A 22540-nucleotide genomic window follows, 5' to 3' on the forward strand; every position below is an offset into this window, starting at 1 on the left:
GCAAAGAATTTTAAGACATATAATAGCCTCAAAACATAAATCAGGTTTTCATGTTAAAACATGATTCATAAAATCTGTATCTGGGAATGACTACATCACCTATTGGCCAGTAACCCTATCATCAGTGAGATTTTGTTTTGCTATAATATGCTAGATTCATTTTAAGACTACAAAAATTAAGACTAATTTGGAGGCCCCCCCAGTTGCCGCAGCTGAGCGCAATTTTGACATCATGAGAGCTCCGTAACTGTTTCTAGCTGCAGTCTTCCCCTGAACAGAGGTGGTGCTAATTAGCAACGGCTACCGACTTTGCTATTTGTACGAACTAGAAGAAGAAGAAAAAACTTTCAGGGCGCTAGACCTAGTCCTAGTACTTTAAGATTTCATTTGAAATGTAAAGGGCATAATAAATAAAATGTATTGTTATTATTAGTCACCTTCTGCTGTGAGATTAGAACCAGTGACGATTTTCCAGACATTCCCGCTATTAAATCTTCAGATGGTAATATTCGAACTAACCCTGTCGAAATCAATAATCCTTTTAGACACTTTGTTCCAATCTGTATAAACCTGAGGTTACGTTGGATAAACTGTGACAGCTGGTTAAATCAGCTTGACTTGTCTCAGTTATCAGCAGAGGAATCAGCTGGCTTGGACAAATTCGTTCTATTGAAGAATTAAGCTTGGCTTTACAGAATTTGCAAAAAGGAAAATCAACGGGATTTGATGGATTCCCCTGAATCTTCGGCAACTTTTTGGGATCTGTGGACCCTTTCCTTCTTGACATGATTAACTTCTTTATTGAAAGGGTTGAATTCTCAAGGGATGTAAACACAGCCTTCCTTACTCCTGAAAAAAATATAAGAATAATTTTCCTAATGTTCTAGCTTTCAGCCGTCTGCTTAACGCCCACATAGAAATCTTTGCAGTCCCATATGTCAAAATGAGTGAACCCTGACCAAACAGGATTCATAAAAACAAGACTAGCATTAGACAATGTTAGACGCCTTCTCCACATTGTTGATGTGGCAGAAGACAGTCAGAAACCAATGTCACTTCTTTCCTTTGATGCAATAAAAGCCTTTGACAGACTTGAGTGGGCATTTTTATGGTCAGTCTTAGAGGTGATGGGCTTTGGTAAATCTTTCATTGACATGATCAAAACTTTGTATTCTAATCCCTCAGCTTGAGTCTTAACCGGACCCACCTCCTCTTTATTTCCAGTCTCTACATCTTCCCGCCAAGGTTTCAATCGATTATGGCCTCACCAACATGCATTTGTAGTACACGGCATCATCTCTCTTTCTATTTGCGGATGATGTTTTGGTCTTTTTAGAGAACCCCTCTGTCTCTTCCTAATCTTCTGTCATTATGCGAGGAGTATAGAAGCTTATAAGGCTTTAAAATTAACTGTTCAAAGTCTGCACTACTTTAAATGATTCTGCCGCAACTCAAACGTCTCTGCCGACATCCCAATTGTTAAGTAGTTTAAAAGAACTCCTCTTAACCCAGTAAGTTTACAAGACAGATTTGATGTCCCTCTGAGAGTCCTGCATGGCATCCAGTTTTCCCCATTCTTCCTGCTTTTGCTTTGTCAAGCATCAATGAAAAAAAAATGACTGGTCTACGCCCTCTGTTTTCTACTTAGACATACAGTTGGTTTGTCATTGATGTGGATTTGCTGCTCATGTGAGTCCTCCCACAGTGTCACTATAGCACCTGTAACCACAGGGACTTTGATAAAACTGGAATAATCAGAATCCATCTGATATCAAGCTGTGGTTTGAATACCACTTCCCTCCTCTTTGAAGAGTAGTCCCATATCTGTGTTCAGGTTTTTGTAAAGCCTCTTCTACACTTTGTATCACTGTGTTTCTAGAGCACAGTAGTAGAGACCTGTGTCTGCCAGGGTTAGGGTCTTTATGGTCAGTTCAGTTGATTCCACTGATGATTTGGATTCATATTTCTGTTCATCTGGGATATATTCACCACTTTTTGCTCTTTTCCAGAGAATAAACTGAGGTGCCTGAAGGTCAGAATGATGTCTGTACCAGTAGAGTTCAGGACTATTATACGTTGTCTCATAGTCACATCTGAGTGAGACAGATTCTCCTTCTCTTTTACTGACTTATCTCCTCTACAGGAGAGATTTTGTCTCCAGCTATTAATCCTGAAAAAGTAGAGAAAATGAAGCCATTAGACTAACATTGTTCATGAGGCTGAGAGGAGAAGACAGAGAAAATGTCAACTGTACATTGTTACTCTGGACAGGAAAAGCTCAACTGTTGAGAGATTTCTGCTCTGAACTGAGGTTTATATAAATCTTTAGAAAATAATAAAACCATGTTGTTCTTTGTATCTTACCAAAGAAAGAGCAGCAAGAATAATCCCCAGCCAATGTTCCATCTCTACAACAAGGTTTAAATCAACAGGAGAAACTAGCTGATGTTCAACATCCAGTCTGAGAATTGTTCTCTTCACAGCTCCACTTCTTATTGACTGAATGGTTGAACACAGTGCACAAGTAGTGCACCTCCTACTTGATAATGTCGCCCTCTAGTGGAGCTACAAGGTTCACTACAACAGGGAGAATAAAGGCTTCCAGCAGCTTGGCAGTGTGTCAGCTTGTGTTTTTGTACAGAGACTGTGGGTTTGCTGTCACTGTGGGCCTCACAGCACAGTAGTACACAGCAGAGTCTGGCACTGCAGCAGAGGAGATCTGGAGATCCATTTTGGTTTTATCCTCACTCACTGAAGCAGACAGTCCAGGGATTGGACTTTTCATTGTTGCTCCTGTTCCTAAGTGAGAGATGATGAACTCTGGTGTTTTTCCTGGATATTGTCGATACCAGTAAAACTGATCAGCACCAGCTGCTTGTCTGGAGTATCTGTAGGACAGAGTAACAGAGCTGTCTTCTAAACTGTTCTCTTCTTTCTCTACTGGAGTGAGTTCTTCACAGCTGACTCCTAAAGGAAGAGATAACTCTGTTATTTTATACAGAAACATACTCAATTAATGATTCACATTCAGATGTTATTGAATACATTGTGTCCATGCTTCATAATCTAACATACCTGTGAGGATGGAGAGAAACATCAGAGAAAACCCCCAATGCTGCAGTGGCAGCATGTTGAATAAAGGTAATGTTGATGGTGTGTGTATTGATCTCTGTTGAATCTAGAAGTTCCTCTCTCTTCTATAGTTCAGTAACAGCTCAGCTCCTCCCTGAGTCTCTCCGTCTCCTCGTAGCTCTGTAGTTTCTCTTCTCTCAGTTACACTTCTAAGGTAAAGTGATTCTAGACTACATCATGTTGAAGGTTAACAGAGTGTGTCTCCCTCTGGTGGACGTTGTGGAGTATTGTGTTGTCTTTGCTCCAAAGGTTTTTGTACAGAGTTTTGGTGTTTCCTGTCACTGTGGGCCTCAGAGCACAGTAGTACACAGCAGAGTCAGACAGCTTAGCTGAGGAGATCTTCAGAGGAACTGACTTTAACTTGGAATTGAGTGTAGATGAAAATCTGTCCCTGAACTCGTCCGGTGTGTTCCCTTCATCCCCTTGAAAGCGCATCAGAATGAATTTGGGTCTGTTGTTTCCATCCTGTTTGTACCAGAAGAGATAATTATTAGATGAACTGCTGGTATATTGACAGCCAAGTGTTACTGCCTCTCCTTCAGTAGCAGTCACATCTCCTGTTGGTTGCAGCACGTTGTCTTGTTGTGCTCTGCATTCTGTAAAACAGCAACAAACAGAATCAGTGTGCTGTTAAAGAATCATATCAATGTTGGATTGATATCAAAGAAACAGAGTTGTGTTCATACCAAGGCTCATAGCAGCCAGCAGCACTGAGATGAACAGAGGCGTCATGTCTGCAGTGTGGAGTAACTCTGAGCTACAGCAAGTAGAAAGAAGGCTGGGATCTCTCTGTTTAGTCTTCATCAACACTAAGTTGGTGGATTAGAAGGAGGAACCTGATCACAGTGACAGGGCTCATTCACAGCCCTGGGTTATTCCCCCTGCTGACAACTTTACACTACACACATGTTGGTCCTCTCTCCTTTCTCAATGTAACATATTTTGTTAGTAGTCATCACTGAAAACATTCTGGTAAGTTGTTTCCAATTTGTTCCTCAACATATAGGTGAGGTAACTGTCAAAACTCTGCTACCAAATTGTTATCTAAGAATTCTTTAATGGCTAATATCCAACGCCATGAATGAGATCCAGAGGGGGAGACACTGTGTCATGTACTGAACTGGTGATACTAGTCTTTAAATTGAGGTGAATGTATAGATATGTGCTGCTGGATTGAAGATATGTGTGAAGCATCTATGTTTGGCCAATATATACACCTAATTATACACATTAAATTATTTAAAGACTTCACTACATATATTTCATGAATTTGGACAGACAGGATGTAAACTGCATCTTGAGGTTGGTAGAGGTTTACATCTGCTAGGCGGTAATTCAAGTTCTTTTCACTGCAAATCAACAGTTTAGTATCTTCTGGTCCTCTGCAGCTGTGAGATGTCAAACTCAAAGATACAATACATATTTATTGTCACCTGGGGCTGAAATTCTTTTTGCTCCCTGGGTAGTTCATATAAAAAGAGGACATTGCCATACACACAAAGATACAGTACATGCAATTCAATTCAATTTTATTTATATAGCACCAAATCACAGCAAGTTATCTCATTGCGACTTCCATAACGAGCAGGTCTAGACCGTACTCTGTGATCTTATTTACAGAAACCCAACAGTTCATTAAGAGCAAGCACTAGTCGACAGAGGCAAGGAAACATTTCCTTTAAGAAACAGAAACCTCGAGCAGAACCATGGCTCAGGGTGGACGGTCATCTGCCTCAAATGGTTGGGGGTGAGGGAACGCAAGAGAGAATTAAAGCCGAGGGTATGAAACAGGAACATGGAGGCAGCAGGTGACTCCGACCATAACTCCAGAGCCAGAAACACCTGCAGGAAGAGAAAGGAGGAGAGAGGAGAGGGGCGAGAGAGAACAAGACTCTGGGAAAGAGAAGAAGTTGAGTTAGTAACATGCATTAATGGGATGAGGTTGCATACAGATGGAGAGAAGGAGGAGGAGAGAGGTGCTCAGTGCATCACGGGAAGTTCCCCAGCAGTCTAGGCCTAAAGCGGCGTAACTAAGTGATGGTCCAGGACTCTCCTGAGCCAGGCCTGAGTATAAGCTTTATCAAATAGGAAAGTCTTAAGCCTACTCTTAAACGTGGAGACGGTTTCTGCCTCCTGAACCCAAACTGGAACCTGGTTCCACAGGAGAGGAGCCTGATAGCTGAACGCTCTGGTCCCTGGACCCAGACTGGAACCTGGTTCCACAGGAGAGGAGCCTGATAGCTGAACGCTCTGGTCCCTGGACCCAGACTGGAACCTGGTTCCACAGGAGAGGAGCCTGATAGCTGAACGCTCCGGCCCCTGTTCTACTTTTAGAGAATCTAGGAACCACCAGTAACCCTGCATTCTGGGAGCGTAGTGCTCTGGTGGGGTAGTAAGGTACTATGAGCTCTTTAAGATAAGATGGTGCATGACCATGAAGAGCTTTGTAGGTGAGAAGAAGGATTTTAAATTTTATTCTGGATTTTACAGGAAGCCAATGCAGAGAAGCTGAAACAGGAGAGATGTGGTCTCTTTTCCTGGTTCCTGTCAGAACACGTGCTGCAGCATTCTGGATCAGCTGTAGAGTCTTTATGGACTTTGGATAGCAGCCTGATAATAAATGAAATTAATCAACACTGTCTAGTAAAATACTCTGAAGGTTAACAGAGTGTGTCTCCCTCTGGTGGACGTTGTGGAGTATTGTGTTGTCTTTGCTCCAGAGGTTTTTGTACAGAGTTTTGGTGTTTCCTGTCACTGTGGGCCTCACAGCACAGTAGTACACAGCAGAGTCAGACAGCTTAGCTGAGGAGATGATCATATGGATTATTTTATCCTTCACTTCAATCTTTAGTCCAGGGATTACTTTGTTTCCTACTTGTCCTGAAGCAGAGTGTGAGATGAGGAACTCTGGTGGTTTTCCTGGATATTGTCGGTACCAGAAGAAATAATCACTAGATGACATTTGAGAGTATCTGTAGGACAGAGTAACAGAGCTGTCTTCTAAACTGTTCTCTTCTTTCTTTGATGGAGTAAGTTCACAGCTGACTCCTGAAGGAAGAGATAACTCTGTTATTTCTTATTGTATAAGACTCAATTAATACTCCATAAATAATCCACATTAAGATGTTATAGGGATTACATTTTTTAAGCGTCTTAATCTAACATACCTGTGAGGATGGAGAGAAACATCAGAGAAAACCCCCAATGCTGCAGTGGCAGCATGTTGAATAAAGGTAATGTTGATGGTGTGTGTATTGATCTCTGTTGAATCTAGAAGTTCCTCTCTCTTCTATAGTTCAGTAACAGCTCAGCTCCTCCCTGAGTCTCTCCGTCTCCTCGTAGCTCTGTAGTTTCTCTTGACTTGTTCTGGGAGTGCTCTCCCGTTAGTCAGTTCTGAAACCGTATTGCATCCAACATGTCCACCTTGATTAACGTAACTGGGCCTGTTACTGTCAATGATGTGATTCTGAATGACCTGTCAGCCTTCCAGCTCTCTAAAGCTCTAACGTGCTGTGTTTGCTGGACTTCCAGCTGCTAAGAGGATGATGGAAACCCGTTGGAAGCCACCTCATGACTTATCTGTTCGTTCATGGATCCGTTATTTTTTAGATATCACGTACATGGAACTTTCAACGGCTCGTGTGGATGGAGCCCCGGGGAAGACTTGGCACAGCTCTACTGAGTCCTTGATGACAATACTGTAGCCTTTTCTTTTGTTTGTGTGTGTGATTGGTCCCTTGTCTTGTGTCTGTCTATTTCTGAATGTGTTGTTTTATCCCCCTCCCTCCCATTTTTCCTCTCTGTGATTCTGAGGCCCTGGGACGCATTCGTGTTGTTTGTAACAGTTTGTGAATATGTTTACATTGATATTTTTTCTTAATATAAAAATTTAAATTAAACTTTTATCACAAAAAATAAAGAAAAAGGTAAACAATGGCAGAACTGGCGGCAGCATTGCCGTCAATGCTTGGATTTGATTGGATGACCTACTTTGCCGTATCAAGCCTTTCATTCACCTTAAAAGAACTCATCTTAACCCAGCCGGTTCACACAAGAGTATATGGCTGCAGCCTGGAGCGTCCCATGTCATCCGTCCCGTCTCATGCGGTCTCGCCTCACGCGGAAGTGTGTCCAACGGTAAATACAGAGGGTAAAAAATACGAAATTGCGAATAACTTTCCAGATGTATTCACGGGTAAATTCGTGACCTATTTGTTGCAATCAAAAATGTTCAACAATTTTGCCGTACATATAGTTTGCTCATTTCTGAATGTTATGATTGTGTTGACAAGATAAATGCAGACTTTCGCCTGGAATAAAATAAGCCTGCGTCATCATGCTAATGAATAAAATAATTTTAATATTAAAATTATTTTATTAATTTGTATGATTGCCGTTACTGTTTAATTAAAAAAAACACCACATATTAAAAGTATTTTATTCATTTATGATTGCCGTTACCGGCAATCATAAATGAATAAAATATGTTTGCATTTATCTTATAGACATGTTTAGTTAAAAAAACAGACTATCATAGCCTACTAATGAATAAAAACACTTATAATAAATGTCTGTCTATAAAATAAATGCAGATTATAGGCAAACTAAAAAAATCCTTCTGCCATCCCAAGTTCGTACTTTTCAAAATAAGAGCTTGCATTTGGAATAAAATAGGCCTACTATATCTCTCTTACTTTTCAAAGTAAAAGCTCATGTCAACTATCATGCTAATGAATAAAATATTTGGTGTGTTTTTAAATATTTAAAAATATATGTCCGTCTCTAAAATAAATGCAGATTATAGGCAAACTAAAAGAATTCTCTCCCGACAGAGGTCAAGCATTTGGTTTTGTTTTAAATTTTTTCCCCCTTTCATACAATACAACACAAAATACAATGAAACCGCTGGCGGAAGTGGAAGAAAATTACAATCGCATTCTGGCCAAAGGCCGTGGCGGCAGAGATACGCAGTCGGATGCAGGACGGGTCCCAGAAACCCGAAGGCCGATGCCGCAGTAGTACAACGCAACCGTAGTACAAAGCCCCGGCCGGGACAGAATGCAGTTGTACTACTGTGACCGCATTCTGCTCCGGGTCCCAGAGACCCAACAGCCGAGGCAGCGCCAGTAGAGCATACAGTGGAAGGCTCTCGCCATGCTGATGAGCAGTTGTATTTGCAGCACTGTCCCAGTGAAGTTTGACAACAATATTGGATATAAAATTAAAATGGGTCTTGGAAAGAGTGTAACATGTTTATTTTTGTATTCTTGTTCTTGCTGTGTGCAGATCCTTGTTATCCTTTATCAGCAAATGCTGCCGTTAGTTGGCAGAAACGGCTGCGTCATTGATTGTGGTTTCATCAACATTCAGAAATGACTATATATATGGCAACATTGTTACTTTAACAGTTTTTAACGTTTTTCAATTGATTGTAACAAATGTGGTCACGAATTTGCCCGTGACTCCATCTGGAAAATTATTCGCAATTTCGTATTTTTGACCCTCTGAATTTACCGTTGGACATGCCTCGGCATGAGACGAGACCGTATGAGACGGGACGTATGACATGGGATGCTCCAGGCTGCAGTCATACCCGTCTCGGTTCACACGAGAGACTTGCAGTCCCTCTGAGAGTCCAGCAGGGCATCCAGTTGTCCATATGCTTCCTGTTTGAAATGCGTGTTACTAACCTAGCTCTGAGGAGTCCTTATGTTCTTTTTTCCCCAGCATGTTCCCTCGGATCAGAGAGGCTCCAAAATCAGGGTAGCAGCTGTCGCCATGGTCCCGCTACACGTGCTGCGATGCCATGTTCATCTGCTACGCTCTGCGGTGCCCAGCTACGTCCTGCTGTGTCCTGCTACGTCCTGCTACGTTCTGCTATGTCCTGCTGTGCCTTGTAATGCCCCAGAGCGTCCTGCTATGCCATGAACTACTACAAAGAACTGCTACAAACTACTAATGTTTTCTATTATATTATTATTATTATTATTTCCACTCTTCATTAACCCCAACCGGCCCGTCAGACACCGCCTACCAAGAGCCTGGGTCTGACCGAGGTTTCTGCCTAAAAGGAGGTGTTTCCTCTCCACTGTGGCCCTGTTGCTTGCTCTGGAGGAAACTACTAGAACTGCTGGGTCCTTGTAAATTCTGGAGTGTGGTCTAGACCTACTCTATCTGTAAAGTGTCTCGAGATAACTCTTGTTATGAATTGATACTATAAATAAAATTAAAATTGAATTGAAATTGTTTTTTCTTTGTTGTGAACCAATGAAAAAAAAAGCGGTGCACGCCCTCTGTTTTCTACTTAGACATACAGCTGGTTTGTCATTGATGTGGATTTGCTGCTCATGTGAGTCCTCCCACAGTGTCACACTAGCAGCTGGAACCACAGGGACTCTGATAAAACTGGAATGATCAGAATCCATCTGATATCAAGCTGTGGTTTGAATACCACTTCCCTCCTCTTTGAAGAGTAGTCCCATATCTGTGTTCAGGTTTTTGTACAGCCTCTTCTACACTTTGTATCACTGTGTTTCTAGAGCACAGTAGTAGAGACCTGTGTCTGCCAGGGTTAGGGTCTTTATGGTCAGTTCAGTTGATTTCACTGATGTTTTGGATTCATATTTCTGTTCATCTGGGATATATTCACCACTTTTTGCTCTTTTCCAGAGAATAAACTGAGGCGCCTGAAGGTCTGAATGATGTCTGTACCAGTGAAGGTAGACATTGTTGTAATCAGTCTCATAGTCACATCTGAGTGAGACAGGTTCTCCTTCTCTTTTACTGACTTCATCTTCTACAGGAGAGATTTTTCTCCAGCTATTAATCCTGAAAAAGTAGAGAAAATGAAGCCATTAGACTAACATTGTTCATGAGGCTGAGAGGAGAAGACAGAGGAAAATGTCACTGTACATTGTTACTCTGGACAGGAACAGCTCAACTGTTGAGAGATTTCTGCTCTGAACTGCAGTTTATATAAATCTTTAGAAAATAATAAACCATGTTGTTCTTTGTATCTTACCAAAGAAGAGCAGCAAGAATAATCCCCAGCCAATGTTCCATCTCTACAACAAGGTTTAAATCAACAGGAGAAACTAGCTGATGTTCAACATCCAGTCCGAGAATTGTTCTCTTCACAGCTCCACTTCTTATTGACTGAATGGTTGAACACAGTGCACAAGTAGTGCACCTCCTACTTGATAATGTCGCCCTCTAGTGGAGCTACAAGGTTCACTACAACAGGGTAGAAAAAAGGCTTCCAGCAGCTTGGCAGTGTGTCAGCTTGTGTTTTTGTACAGAGACTGTGGGTTTGCTGTCACTGTGGGCCTCACAGCACAGTAGTACACAGCAGAGTCTGCCACTGCAGCAGAGGAGATCTGGAGATCCATCTTGGTTTTATCCTCACTCACTGAAGCAGACAGTCCAGGGATTGGATTTTGCATTATTTCTCCTGTTCCTAAATGAGAGATGATGAACTCTGGAGGTTTTCCTGGATATTGTCGATACCAGTAAAACTGATCACTACCAGTTGCTTGTCTGGAGTATCTGTAGGACAGAGTAACAGAGCTGTCTTCTAAACTGTTCTCTTCTTTCTCTACTGGAATGAGTTCTTCACAGCTGACTCCTAAAGGAAGAGATAACTCTGTTATTTTATACAGAAACATACTCAATTAATGATTCACATTCAGATGTTATTAGAATAAAACTTGTTCATGCAGCATAATGTAACATACCTGTGAGGATGAGAGAAACATCAGAGAAAACCCCCAATGCTGCAGTGGCGCATGTTGAATAAGGTATGTTGATGGTTGTGTTATTGATCTCTGTTGAATCTAGAAGTTCCTCTCTCTTCTATAGTTCAGTAACAGCTCAGCTCCTCCCTGAGTCTCTTCCGTCTCCTCGTAGCTCTGTAGTTTCTCTTCTCTCAGTTACACTTCTAAGGTAAAGTGATTCTAGACTACATCATATTGAAGTGTAACAGAGTGGTGTCCCTCCCCTTGGTGGACGTTGTGGATATTGTGTTGTCTTTGCTCCAAAGGTTTTGTACAGAGTTTTTGGTGTTTCCTGTCCTGTGGGCTGCAGAGCACAGTAGTACACAGCAGAGTCAGACAGCTGAGCTGAGGAGATCTTCAGATCAACTTGATTTCTCTCCTCATTCAGTATAGCAGTCAGTCGATGGTGAGGAGGTTTAGCTTCCACTACTGAAGGCGGTTTTGTATCAGTGATCAGGAGAAGGAACTGAGGAGCTGATCCGGATCCTGTCGATACCACTGGAGATTATTAGCTTTAACTGAATAGTACAGGAAGAGTAGCACTACGGCCCTCTGAATGAAAACACTTCAGCACTGCTGGCAGTAATCTCATCTTCCATCGTGTTACCTAGTGAGGAAAACAACATGTTAGATTTACACCGCTGCTCCAAAGTCACATCTCCAACATTGGAGAACATCACTCTGACATTTAAAGTTCAGCAAATGATGCTGTTAACAATGTATTAATCAGTTATTAGTGATAAAGTGATGACATCTAGATTATGCTTTAGAAATGTGTAATTTGAACTTGAACTCATCTAAAATCTGAACTGGATCTGTAAAACCTGAAAATGTCTTTATATTTCAGGATTCATATCCAACCACCGTACCTATGAGAGAGAAGCAGAACAAACTGCGTGAGTTTTTCCATGTCTGCAGAGGTGAAATGCTGTTTTAGAAGGTTCAGGATGAATAAGTGTTTTGAGTTGTTGGTCTGATGTTCACAGCTGGAATCAAACAGTTGTCTGTCATGAAGCCACCTCTGCAGTCAGGAGGAGGAGACTCAGATGTTGACTTACTTTCATTTCTCCAAGTCTTCATCACAACTGGGTTTCATTAGTGAAAAGAATCCTGACTGGCTCATGAAATACTCTGAAGGTTAACAGAGTGTGTCCCTCTGGTGGACGTTGTGGAGTATTGTGTTGTCTTTGCTCCAAAGGTTTTTGTACAGAGTTTTGGTGTTTCCTGTCACTGTGGGCCTCAGAGCACAGTAGTACACAGCAGAGTCAGACAGCTCAGCTGAGGAGATCTTCAGAGGAACTGACTTTAACTTGGAATTGTGTGTAGATGAAAATCTGTCCCTGAACTCGTCCGCTGTGTTCCCTTCATCCCCTTGAACCCGCATCAGAATGAATTTGGGGCTGTTGTTTCCATCCTGTTTGTACCAGAAGAGATAATTACTAGTTGAACTGCTGCTATATTGACAGCCAAGTGTTACTGCCTCTCCTTCAGTAGCAGTCACATCTCCTGTTGGTTGCAGCACGTTGTCTTGTTGTGCTCTGCATTCTGTAAAACAGCAACAAACAGTAATCAGTGTGCTGTTAAAGAATCCTATCAATGTTGGATTGATATCAAAGAAACAGAGTTGTGTCATACCAAGGCTCATAGCAGCCAGCAGCACTGAGATGAACAGAGGCGTCATATCTGCAGTGTGGAGTAACTCTGAGCTACAGCAAGTAGAAAGAAGGCTGGGATCTCTCTGTTTAGTCTTCATCAACACTAAGTTGGTGGATTAGAAGGAGGAACCTGATCACAGTGACAGGGCTCATTCACAGCCCTGGGTTATTCCCCCTGCTGACAACTTTACACTACACACTTGTTGGTCCTCTCTCTTTTCTCAGTGTAACTGTCTTTTATGAAGTGATCTTTAAAATGTAACGATGTGTGCACGTCTAGATGTGTTTGTTAAAAAGCGAGCAGCAGCATTTTGAACAAGTTGAAGACGTGAGATGGAGGTCTGATTCACATTAACATAGAGACATACACACACCACACACACACACACACACACACACACACACACACACACACACCTACATAGAGAGCGTTACAGTAGTCCAACCTTGAACTAGTAAAAGCATGAATAGCCTTTTCTAGGTTGTGCCTGCTCAGAAAGGGCTTAACTTAGCTGCAATCAAAGTTGGAAAATGCTTTTTAACAACGTTACTAATCTGCTTATCAAATTTCATGCTGCAATCAAAAGTAATCCCCAAGTTTTTGACAGCTGATCTAGTGCAAGATGCCAGAGCTCTCAAACTCAAAGCTGTAGGCATTTCATAGGCAAATAGATTTGCAAATATCTGCATAGCAATGAAAAGACAGGTTTTGCTTTTCTTTAATTGCCCCTAAAGGTAGCATGTACAAAGAAAACAGAATAGGGCCAAGAATGGATCCCTGTGGTACCCCACAAGAGAGGAGCAACTAATGAGAAGAGGTCCCCAATCATAAAAGAAACGCTCCTATTTGACAGTTATGAGCTGAACCAGAGGAGCATGGATTTATGACAGAGTTAGTAGCATTAAATAAAAATCTAGGTTCATGGCAACTGCTAGCTATGACAGAAGAGAGATGCTGTCTCTTCGCCACCTTCACAGCATTCTGGTATGTGGCTAGAGTGTCCCTTAATACACCCAGGGACACGTGTACACTGTCTTTCTTGCTTCCTCGTTCAGCTTGTCTGCAATGTTGCCTCAGGGCCCTTGTGGTTTCATTTAGCCAGGGGTCCACTTTAGGTTTAACAGCTTTAATACGATAAGGGGCAATAGAGTCTAGGATTTCAGTGCATGTGGATTGGAACTCAGAGAGAATGTTATCTGGGGAAGAGGGAGAGACCAGACCATTCTTTACATAAAACTGTGAGCCCACAAACGCAGAGGCAAACTCTCCAGCTGAAGAGGAGGTGATGCAGCGGCTCCTAGAAGCTGAGGAGCAGAATGTAACATACCTGCTATAATTAAAATAAATTGTGATTCTAGACTACATCATATTGAAGTGTAACAGTGTGTCTACCCCTGGTGGACGTTGTGGAGTATTGTGATGTCTTTGCTCCAAAGGTTTTTGTACAGAGTTTTGGTGTTTCCTGTCACTGTGGGCCTCAGAGCACAGTAGTACACAGCAGAGTCTGACAGCTTAGTTGAGGAGATAATCATATGGATTATTTTATCCTCCACTTCAATCTTCAGTCCAGGGATTACTTTGTTTCCTACTTGTCCTGAAGCAGAGTGTGAGATGAGGAACTCTGGTGGTTTTCCTGGATATTGTCGGTACCAGAAGAAATAATTACTGGATGACATTTCAGAGTATCTGTAGGACAGAGTAACAGAGCTGTCTTCTAAACTGTTCTCTTCTTTCTTTGATGGAGTAAGTTCACAGCTGACTCCTGAAGGAAGAGATAACGCTGTTATTTCTTATTGTTTTAGACTCAATCAATACTCCATAAATAATCCACATTAATATGTTGTAGGGATTACGTTTTTCAAGATTCTTAATCTAGCATACCTGTGAGGATGGAGAGAAACATCAGAGAAAACCCCCAATGCTGCAGTGGCAGCATGTTGAATAAAGGTAATGTTGATGGTGTGTGTATTGATCTCTGTTGAATCTAGAAGTTCCTCTCTCTTCTATAGTTCAGTAACAGCTCAGCTCCTCCCTGAGTCTCTCCGTCTCCTCGTAGCTCTGTAGTTTCTCTTCTCTCAGTTACACTTCTAAGGTAAAGTGATTCTAGACTACATCATATTGAAGTGTAACAGAGTGTGTCTCCCTCTGGTGGACGTTGTGGAGTATTGTGTTGTCTTTGCTCCAAAGGTTTTTGTACAGAGTTTTGGTGTTTCCTGTCACTGTGGGCTGCAGAGCACAGTAGTACACAGCAGAGTCTGACAGCTTAGCTGAGGAGATCTGCAGATCAACTTGATTTCTCTCCTCATTCAGTATAGCAGTCAGTCGAGGGTGAGGAGGTTTTGCTTCCACTACTGAAGGCGGTTTTGTATCAGTGATCAGGAGAAGGAACTGAGGAGCTGATCCAGGATCCTGTCGATACCACTGGAGATTATCAGCTTTAACTGAATAGGTACAGGACAGAGTAGCACTACGGCCCTCTGATGAAAACACTTCAGCACTGCTGGCAGTAACCTCATCTTCCATCGTGTTACCTAGTGAGGAAAACAACATGTTAGATTTACACCGCTGCTCCAAAGTCTCATATCCAACATTTGGAGAACATCACTCTGACATTTTTAAGTTCAGCAAATGATGCTGTTAACAATGTATTAATCAGTTATTAGTGATAAAGTGATGACATCTAGATTGATGCTTTAGAAATGTGTAACTTTGAACTCCATCTAAAATCTGAACTGGATCTGTAAAACCTTGAAAATGTCTTTATATTCAGGATTTATAATCCAAACCATCCGTACCTATGAGAGAGAAGCAGAACAGAAGTGCAGTGAGTTTTTCCATCTCTGCAGAGGTGAAATGCTGTTTTAGAAGGTTCAGGATGAATAAGTGTTGTGAGTTGTTGGTCTGATGTTCACAGCTGGAATCAAACAGTTGTCTGTCATGAAGCCACCTCTGCAGTCAGGAGGAGGAGACTCAGATGTTGACTTACTTTCATTTCTCCAAGTCTTCATCACAACTGGGTTTCATTAGTGAAAAGAATCCAGACTGACTCAGGAAATACTCTGAAGGTTAACAGAGTGTGTCTCCCTCTGGTGGACGTTGTGGAGTATTGTGTTGTCTTTGCTCCAGAGGTTTTTGTACAGAGTTTTGGTGTTTCCTGTCACTGTGGGCTGCAGAGCACAGTAGTACACAGCAGAGTCTGACAGCTCAGCTGAGGAGATCTTCAGATCCATTTTGGTTTTATCCTGACTCACTGAAACAGACAGTCCAGGGATTGGATTTTTCATTATTCCGCCTGTTGCTAAATGAGAGATGATGAACTCTGGAGGTTTTCCTGGATATTGTCGGTACCAGAAGAAATAATCAGCAGAACCTTTGGAGTATCTGTAGGACAGAGTAACAGAGCTATCTTCTAAACTGTTCTCTTCTTTCTCTACTGGAGTGAGTTCTTCACAGCTGACTCCTAAAGGAAGAGATAACTCTGTTATTTCATGTTGTAGAAGACTTGATACAAGAGTGACATTTAAATGTTATTGAGTAAAACTTGTTCATGTATCAGAATCTAACATACCTGTGAGGATGGAGAGAAACATCAGAGAAAACCCCCAATGCTGCAGTGGCAGCATGTTGAATAAAGGTAATGTTGATGGTGTGTGTATTGATCTCTGTTGAATCTAGAAGTTCCTCTCTCTTCTATAGTTCAGTAACAGCTCAGCTCCTCCCTGAGTCTCTCCGTCTCCTCGTAGCTCTGTAGTTTCTCTTCTCTCAGTTACACTTCTAAGGTAAAGTGATTCTAGACTACATCATATTGAAGTGTAACAGAGTGTGTCTCCCTCTGGTGGACGTTGTGGAGTATTGTGTTGTCTTTGCTCCAAAGGTTTTTGTACAGAGTTTTGGTGTTTCCTGTCACTGTGGGCTGCAGAGCACAGTAGTACACAGCAGAGTCAGACAGCTGAAGCTTCTGGATCTCCAGAGGAACTGATGTTTTGTTGATTCTAGCATCAAATCTATCTTTCTGGAACTCTGGAGCATTGTATTTTGTGCTTGAATAACGCTTCAGCATGTACTTTGGGTAATCATTGACTTCTTGTTTGTACCAGAACAAATATGGAAATGTGTCACTGGTCTCAAATGTACAGCCAAGAGTAAGTGTCTCTCCTTCAGTAGTAATGACATCTCCTGGTGGCTGGATCACTCTGTCTTCTCCTTTACACTCTGGGGAAGAAGAGAACATGCAGAGGAACAGATGAATAATAAAAAATGATTGATTTAAAGCAAAGCAGTAGGTTTATAGAGTATAACATGTTATTTAGCATGTACGAGATACCAACAGAAATGATCTGTTTTTGCTTTTTTCTGCATTAAAACACTCTTTTTATCTTACCAAAGAAAAGAGCAGCAAGAATAATCCCCAGCCAATGTTCCATCTCTACACAAGGTTTAAATCAACAGGAGAAACTAGCTGATGCTCAACATCCAGTCTGAGAATTGTTCTCTTCACAGCTCCACTTCTTATTGACTGAATGGTTGAACACAGTGCACAAGTAGTGCACCTCCTACTTGATAATGTCGCCCTCTAGTGGAGCTACAAGTTCACTACAACAGGGTAGAAAAAAAGGCTTCCAGCAGCTTGGCAGTGTGTCAGCTTGTGTTTTTGTACAGAGACTGTGGGTTTGCTGTCACTGTGGGCCTCACAGCACAGTAGTACACAGCAGAGTCTGGCTCTGCAGCAGAGGAGATCTGGAAATTCACACCATGCTTTTCTTCAGACAGTTTAGTAGAGAACCTTGTTTCCAATGTCAGAGATTCTGCTTTTTTTGTAATGTTCATCCCTGAGATGAGATAGGAACTCTGGTGGTTTTCCTGGATATTGTCGATACCAGAAGAAATAATCATCACCAGCTGCTTGTCTGGAGTATCTGTAAGACAGAGTAACAGAGCTGTCTTCTAAACTGTTCTCTTCTTTCTCTACTGGAGTGAGTTCTTGACAACTGACTCCTAAAGGAAGAGATAACTCTGTTAATTCATGTTTTTTAAAACTCAATGATTTCCATTCAAATGTAATTCAAATAAACGTGTCCTTCCTTCATAATCCAACATACCTGTGAGGATGGAGAGAAACATCAGAGAAAACCCCCAATGCTGCAGTGGCAGCATGTTGAATAAAGGTAATGTTGATGGTGTGTGTATTGATCTCTGTTGAATCTAGAAGTTCCTCTCTCTTCTATAGTTCAGTAACAGCTCAGCTCCTCCCTGAGTCTCTCCGTCTCCTCCTTATATTTGGTGCAGATTTCCTTTAGTTCTTGAACGTATAAAAGGTGGCAACTGTTGTGAACGTGCTACGTCCTCATGAATATTTACCAACAAATGTTGCTGTTTTACAGCTGTTGCAGATTAGAGGGAATTATGGTTGCACCTTTCCAACCAATGATCCAGACTGTAAAACATATTGTAATAGTGAGAAATGTATCTTAATGTAGGCTATAGAGAAATGCAAATTGAACATCAGTATAATTTTTTTCTCACACCTGTCTAAAAATGCACTTTTAGTAGTTAGCTAGACCATAATGTTAATATTTTTGTGATAAAACGTTATTGTTGTTATCGTTATTGCAGTTATTACAACCTAACCTGCATTATACTCTTTCTAATAGTTAGATAACATTAATTAACGTCAGTGTCAAGCCTCGTTTTTCTGGCTAACCTTACAGTTTCCACATTTTTACACATAGACAGTTAAAGATATGGACTTGTATGGCGTTTATCCACTGCTGGTAAACTCAACGCACTGTGCGTCTGTTTCCCATTGCAGTTTAGTCCCGCCTCAGCGTGGCTGGTAATCATAGCAACGCAGCAGGAAACCGCCATGACGTAAATTTAAACGCAACTCACAACCGCTACGCACCTTCTTTTTTACTGTCTGTCATGCTACACACAATGGAGGACGTCCAAGATGTGCTGTTTTTGATTCTCGGCATGATTTCAACCTTACAAGGTGGCACCCCATCATCCTTCAGGGTGTTGTTGATGGACTTCTCTGGAACGTGTTTGGAGGACTGCCTGGCAGCTTCCATGATGCTCGTGTTTTGAGACTGTCCCAATTGTGGGAGTCAGTGAGCCGTGGCAACTACTTTTCTGTTTCCGCCAGGAACAACGTGGGGTTAATGCTGGCTACTACATCCTGGGGGATTCTGCCTATCCCTTGCAGAACTGGCTCCTAAAACCATTCAATGATACTGGACGCCTCTCAGCAGAATAGCAGATCTACAACAAGAAAATTTCCAGGACACAGGATGTTGTTTAAAATGCTTTTGGTAGACTGAAGAGAATGAGCCGTTGCCTTATCAAAAGATGACAGTGATAACAAACTAAAACTGGGGAAATCTATGGCTCTGACCTGCTGTGCCTTGTATAATCTTTTTGAGACTCATGGAGAAGCTTATGCCAATGACTGGGATGCATCTGGTCCAGCAGAGCCGGTGGTGACACTGTCACAGGGTGCAGAAGAAGGAGGCAGGAATGTACGAGATACATTGTCTTGGTTGTTTTTTATAAGGAACAGTGTGCAATATTGGAAATGGCAGATGTGAAGTAATGATATAGCACAGAATTGTTGTTCTTAAAAGGTAGTAAATATAAAATATTGTACAGTATGTGAGTAGAAGAAAGTCTGGGGGTGACTTTATCCATAACCGGTGTACTGTCTAGTCCAGGGGTGGAGAAACAGGGTCCCGCTTGCTGTGCATGGCCTGCACAAGCTGGCTCAGAGTCCCAAGGAAGGCCTGGTTGAAGGCAGCAGTCGCTGCCATCTCTTCCCTTCTCAAGGCTGCTTCCTGCTCCCTTGCCTGGGCTGCGTCTTCCAACACCATCCAAACTCAAGCCGCCTTCACACGATCCGCGGCAAAACTGCTAAAGCATGTGTGGGTGGTTTGAGCGCAATAAAACCTTTACGCGTAAAATACCTTTCAATGCTTACCTGTTCATCAGGGATGCTCCGAATCCAGGACTGGGCTTCGGACTCAGCTGAATGTTGGCCTTTTTGACAGTTAAGTTTCAACCGAACCCTAGGCCTGCACCATGTGGCCTACGCTTGTCGACGTAATGCCTCTGTTGGTCATTACGGGATGGTTTTTATGTAGGTGCAGCGGTCAAAGCAGTAGGCTGTGAGAAAGTGAAAGTGGAACTTGTGAGCATAAAGTGATGTTTGGCAGGACTTTCAGTCAAATGAAGGCCATTCAAGTTCAGCTACGTTTTCAATCTGCAATGCTCATTTGTCTCATGGCGGCAAGGAGCCTAAATAATACCCAACATCGCAGAGCAGGCCCAATGAGATAAACTGACAACATCCACTTTGTTATGACTTTCTATTAGCATCCACTTTGTATGAATAAGCAACTGTTGAGAGCTTCCAGATGGGCATTTTCTGTACAATTCTGTAGTGTGGACTACACTATGTCCTTGTGTTAACAAGTAAAATGAACTTTGATATAAGTTAAGTGGTATCTGTCTATTATTGATAATGTATTTTTTCTTACAACTGGACTTCATGTCAAAGAGCCAACGAGTGTTGGATCAGAATGTCTAGCTGCCATGAATCCAGTTTTGGACGGGTAACACAAGGAAAAAGAGGAACTTCTCACATTGCTGGGCTATACATATTGCAAGAATTTTGCAACTTTATTTTTTTTGCACTTTCAGAATGTTATTTGGTTATTAAGAGAAAGTTTAGTATCTTCAGATCTTCTGCAGCCATGAGAGGTCAAGTGCAAATATGTTGAAGTTGTTGGGGAAACTCCTGTTTTCACAAAATTCTTGTTTTAAGAAACATTAGTTGAATTTTGCTTTGATGTCTGCATTTCTCTACTCATGTATGGGACCTATTTGAGATGCAGAGCAGCCTTGATGGAAGGAGCTCATTGTGATCTAATGATCCTCAGGGTTTGAAGAGGATTTGGTAAGTAAGTCAGTGTCCATGTATCTGTTGTCATGGTGTCTTGTGTTTGAACCCTCATACAGTTGGTTTGTCATTGATGTGGATTTGCTGCTCATGTGAGTCCTCCCACAGTGTTACACTAGCAGCTGGAACCACAGGGACTCTGACAAAACTGGAATAATCAGAATCCATCTGATATCAAGCTGTGGTTTGAACACCACTTCCCTCCTCTTTGAAGAGTAGTCCCATATCTGTGTTCAGGTTTTTGTACAGCCTCTTCTACACTTTGTATCACTGTGTTTCTAGAGCACAGTAGTAGAGACCTGTGTCTGCCAGGGTTAGGGTCTTTATGGTCAGTTCAGTTGATTTCACTGATGTTTTGGATTCATATTTCTGTTTATCTGGGATATGTTCACCACTACTTGCTCCTTTCCAGAGAATGAACTGAGGTGCCTGAAGGTCTGAATGATGTCTGTACCAGTAAAGGTTGGGATCACTATCTGTTGTCTCATAGTCACATCTGAGTGAGACAGGTTCTCCTTCTCTTTTACTGAATTCATCTTCTACAGGAGAGATTTTGTCTCCAGCTATTAATCCTGAAAAGTAGAGAAAATGAAGCCATTAGACTAACATTGTTCATGAGGCTGAGAGGAGAAGACAGAGGAAAATGTCAACTGTACATTGTTACTCTGGACAGGAACAGCTCAACTGGTCAGAGATTTCTGCTCTGACTGCAGTTTATATAAATCTTTAGAAAATAATAAAACCATGTTGTTCTTTGTATCTTACCAAAGAAAAAGAGCAGCAAGAATAATCCCCAGCCAATGTTCCATCTCTACAACAAGGTTTAAATCAACAGGAGAAACTAGCTGATGTTCAACATCCAGTCTGAGAATTGTTCTCTTCACAGCTCCATTCTTATTGACTGAATGGTTGAACACAGTGCACAAGTAGTGCACCTCCTACTTGATAATGTCGCCCTCTAGTGGAGCTACAAAGTTCAGATGGTGATCAGTTGACAGCTTCGCCCCGCTCTTCACCCGAATGTCCAGAACATACGTCCTCAGATCAGAAGAAACGATTATAAAATCGATCATAGACGTTTTGGCCTAGGGTGCTCTGGTACCGCGTACACTTATGAGCCCCCTATGTTTGAACTTTGTGTTTGTTATGGACAATCCATGACTAGCACAGAAGTCCAACACAGACAAGCACTCTGGTTTAGATCAGTGACCCGGTCCTCCCAATCCCAGGACGTTGTGACACTCTGCTTTGATCAGGTCCTAGAGTTCTAGATTTAGAAGTAAAAGTAGTCACTTACTTATGGATCAATAATCTGTAAATGCATGTGTGAAAGAGAAAATAAAAGTCTGAATGAACATTCCTCTAACTCAGGTTGATAACAACAACTGGACTGCAGAGAGATGGAAACTTTCTTTTTTTTAAATGCAGTTGAATAACTTAATTTCAGACACGTTTAAAATAACATACTTTTTCCTCTCTAAGTTTGGGGAAAGGTGTCAAGTCTTTCAGGTCAAAAGGTCAAGTCCAAGTGAAGTCATGAGTCACTGGTGTTGAAGTCCAAGTGGAAATGCAAGTCTTTCTTCTCGAGTAGAGTCTAAAGTCATCAATTTGTGATGTAAGTCTGCTCCGCAGGTTAAGGGAATCTACACATTTATATAACATTTAGCATATTTAAATTATTGTCATGAGTTTCAAGGATTGTGTTTGAGAAGACAACAGTATGTCTGTTAAGTAACACGTTTCAACAATGACAAACAAACTGTAGAGAAAAATAACTTTCTTGTCTAAACAAGAGATTCAAACAAGATTCACAACAACAATGAACTGGATTACATCTTTTTCATGAAGTTGTAACCACAAATAATCAGTGAAGACCATAAAATATTGCATTTATTCAGTAAATTATGTTGTCAGTGTCCAGTTGTTTCCACTGTTGTTGAATAGAAGGAGCTGAAGTGTGTCTATGTTCAGTGAGGAGCTGTCAGGTTTTTGTACAGAGTTGTGGTGTTTCCTGTCACTGTGGGCC

General features: G+C 41.6%; 3 gene segments (V, D, J or C); all 3 read right to left on the bottom strand.

Moving 5' to 3' along the window:
- Positions 1–2620: 2620 nt before the first annotated feature.
- On the bottom strand, positions 2621–6369 carry LOC116677707 (T cell receptor alpha variable 26-2-like). The segment is given in 2 exon segments: positions 2621–2967; positions 6300–6369. Coding segments are annotated over 2 exon segments (402 nt in total).
- On the bottom strand, positions 3176–4021 carry LOC116677692 (T cell receptor alpha variable 38-2/delta variable 8-like). The segment is given in 2 exon segments: positions 3176–3728; positions 3819–4021. Coding segments are annotated over 2 exon segments (549 nt in total).
- A 3918-nt stretch (positions 6370–10287) lies between the features above and the next one.
- Positions 10288–17828, bottom strand: LOC116677700 (T cell receptor alpha variable 3-like). The segment is given in 2 exon segments: positions 10288–10756; positions 17660–17828. Coding segments are annotated over 2 exon segments (402 nt in total).
- Positions 17829–22540: the final 4712 nt, after the last annotated feature.

This window comes from Etheostoma spectabile, unplaced genomic scaffold (assembly GCF_008692095.1).
Source record: "Etheostoma spectabile isolate EspeVRDwgs_2016 unplaced genomic scaffold, UIUC_Espe_1.0 scaffold00005622, whole genome shotgun sequence".
In the NCBI taxonomy this organism is placed as follows: Eukaryota; Metazoa; Chordata; class Actinopteri; order Perciformes; family Percidae; genus Etheostoma; species Etheostoma spectabile.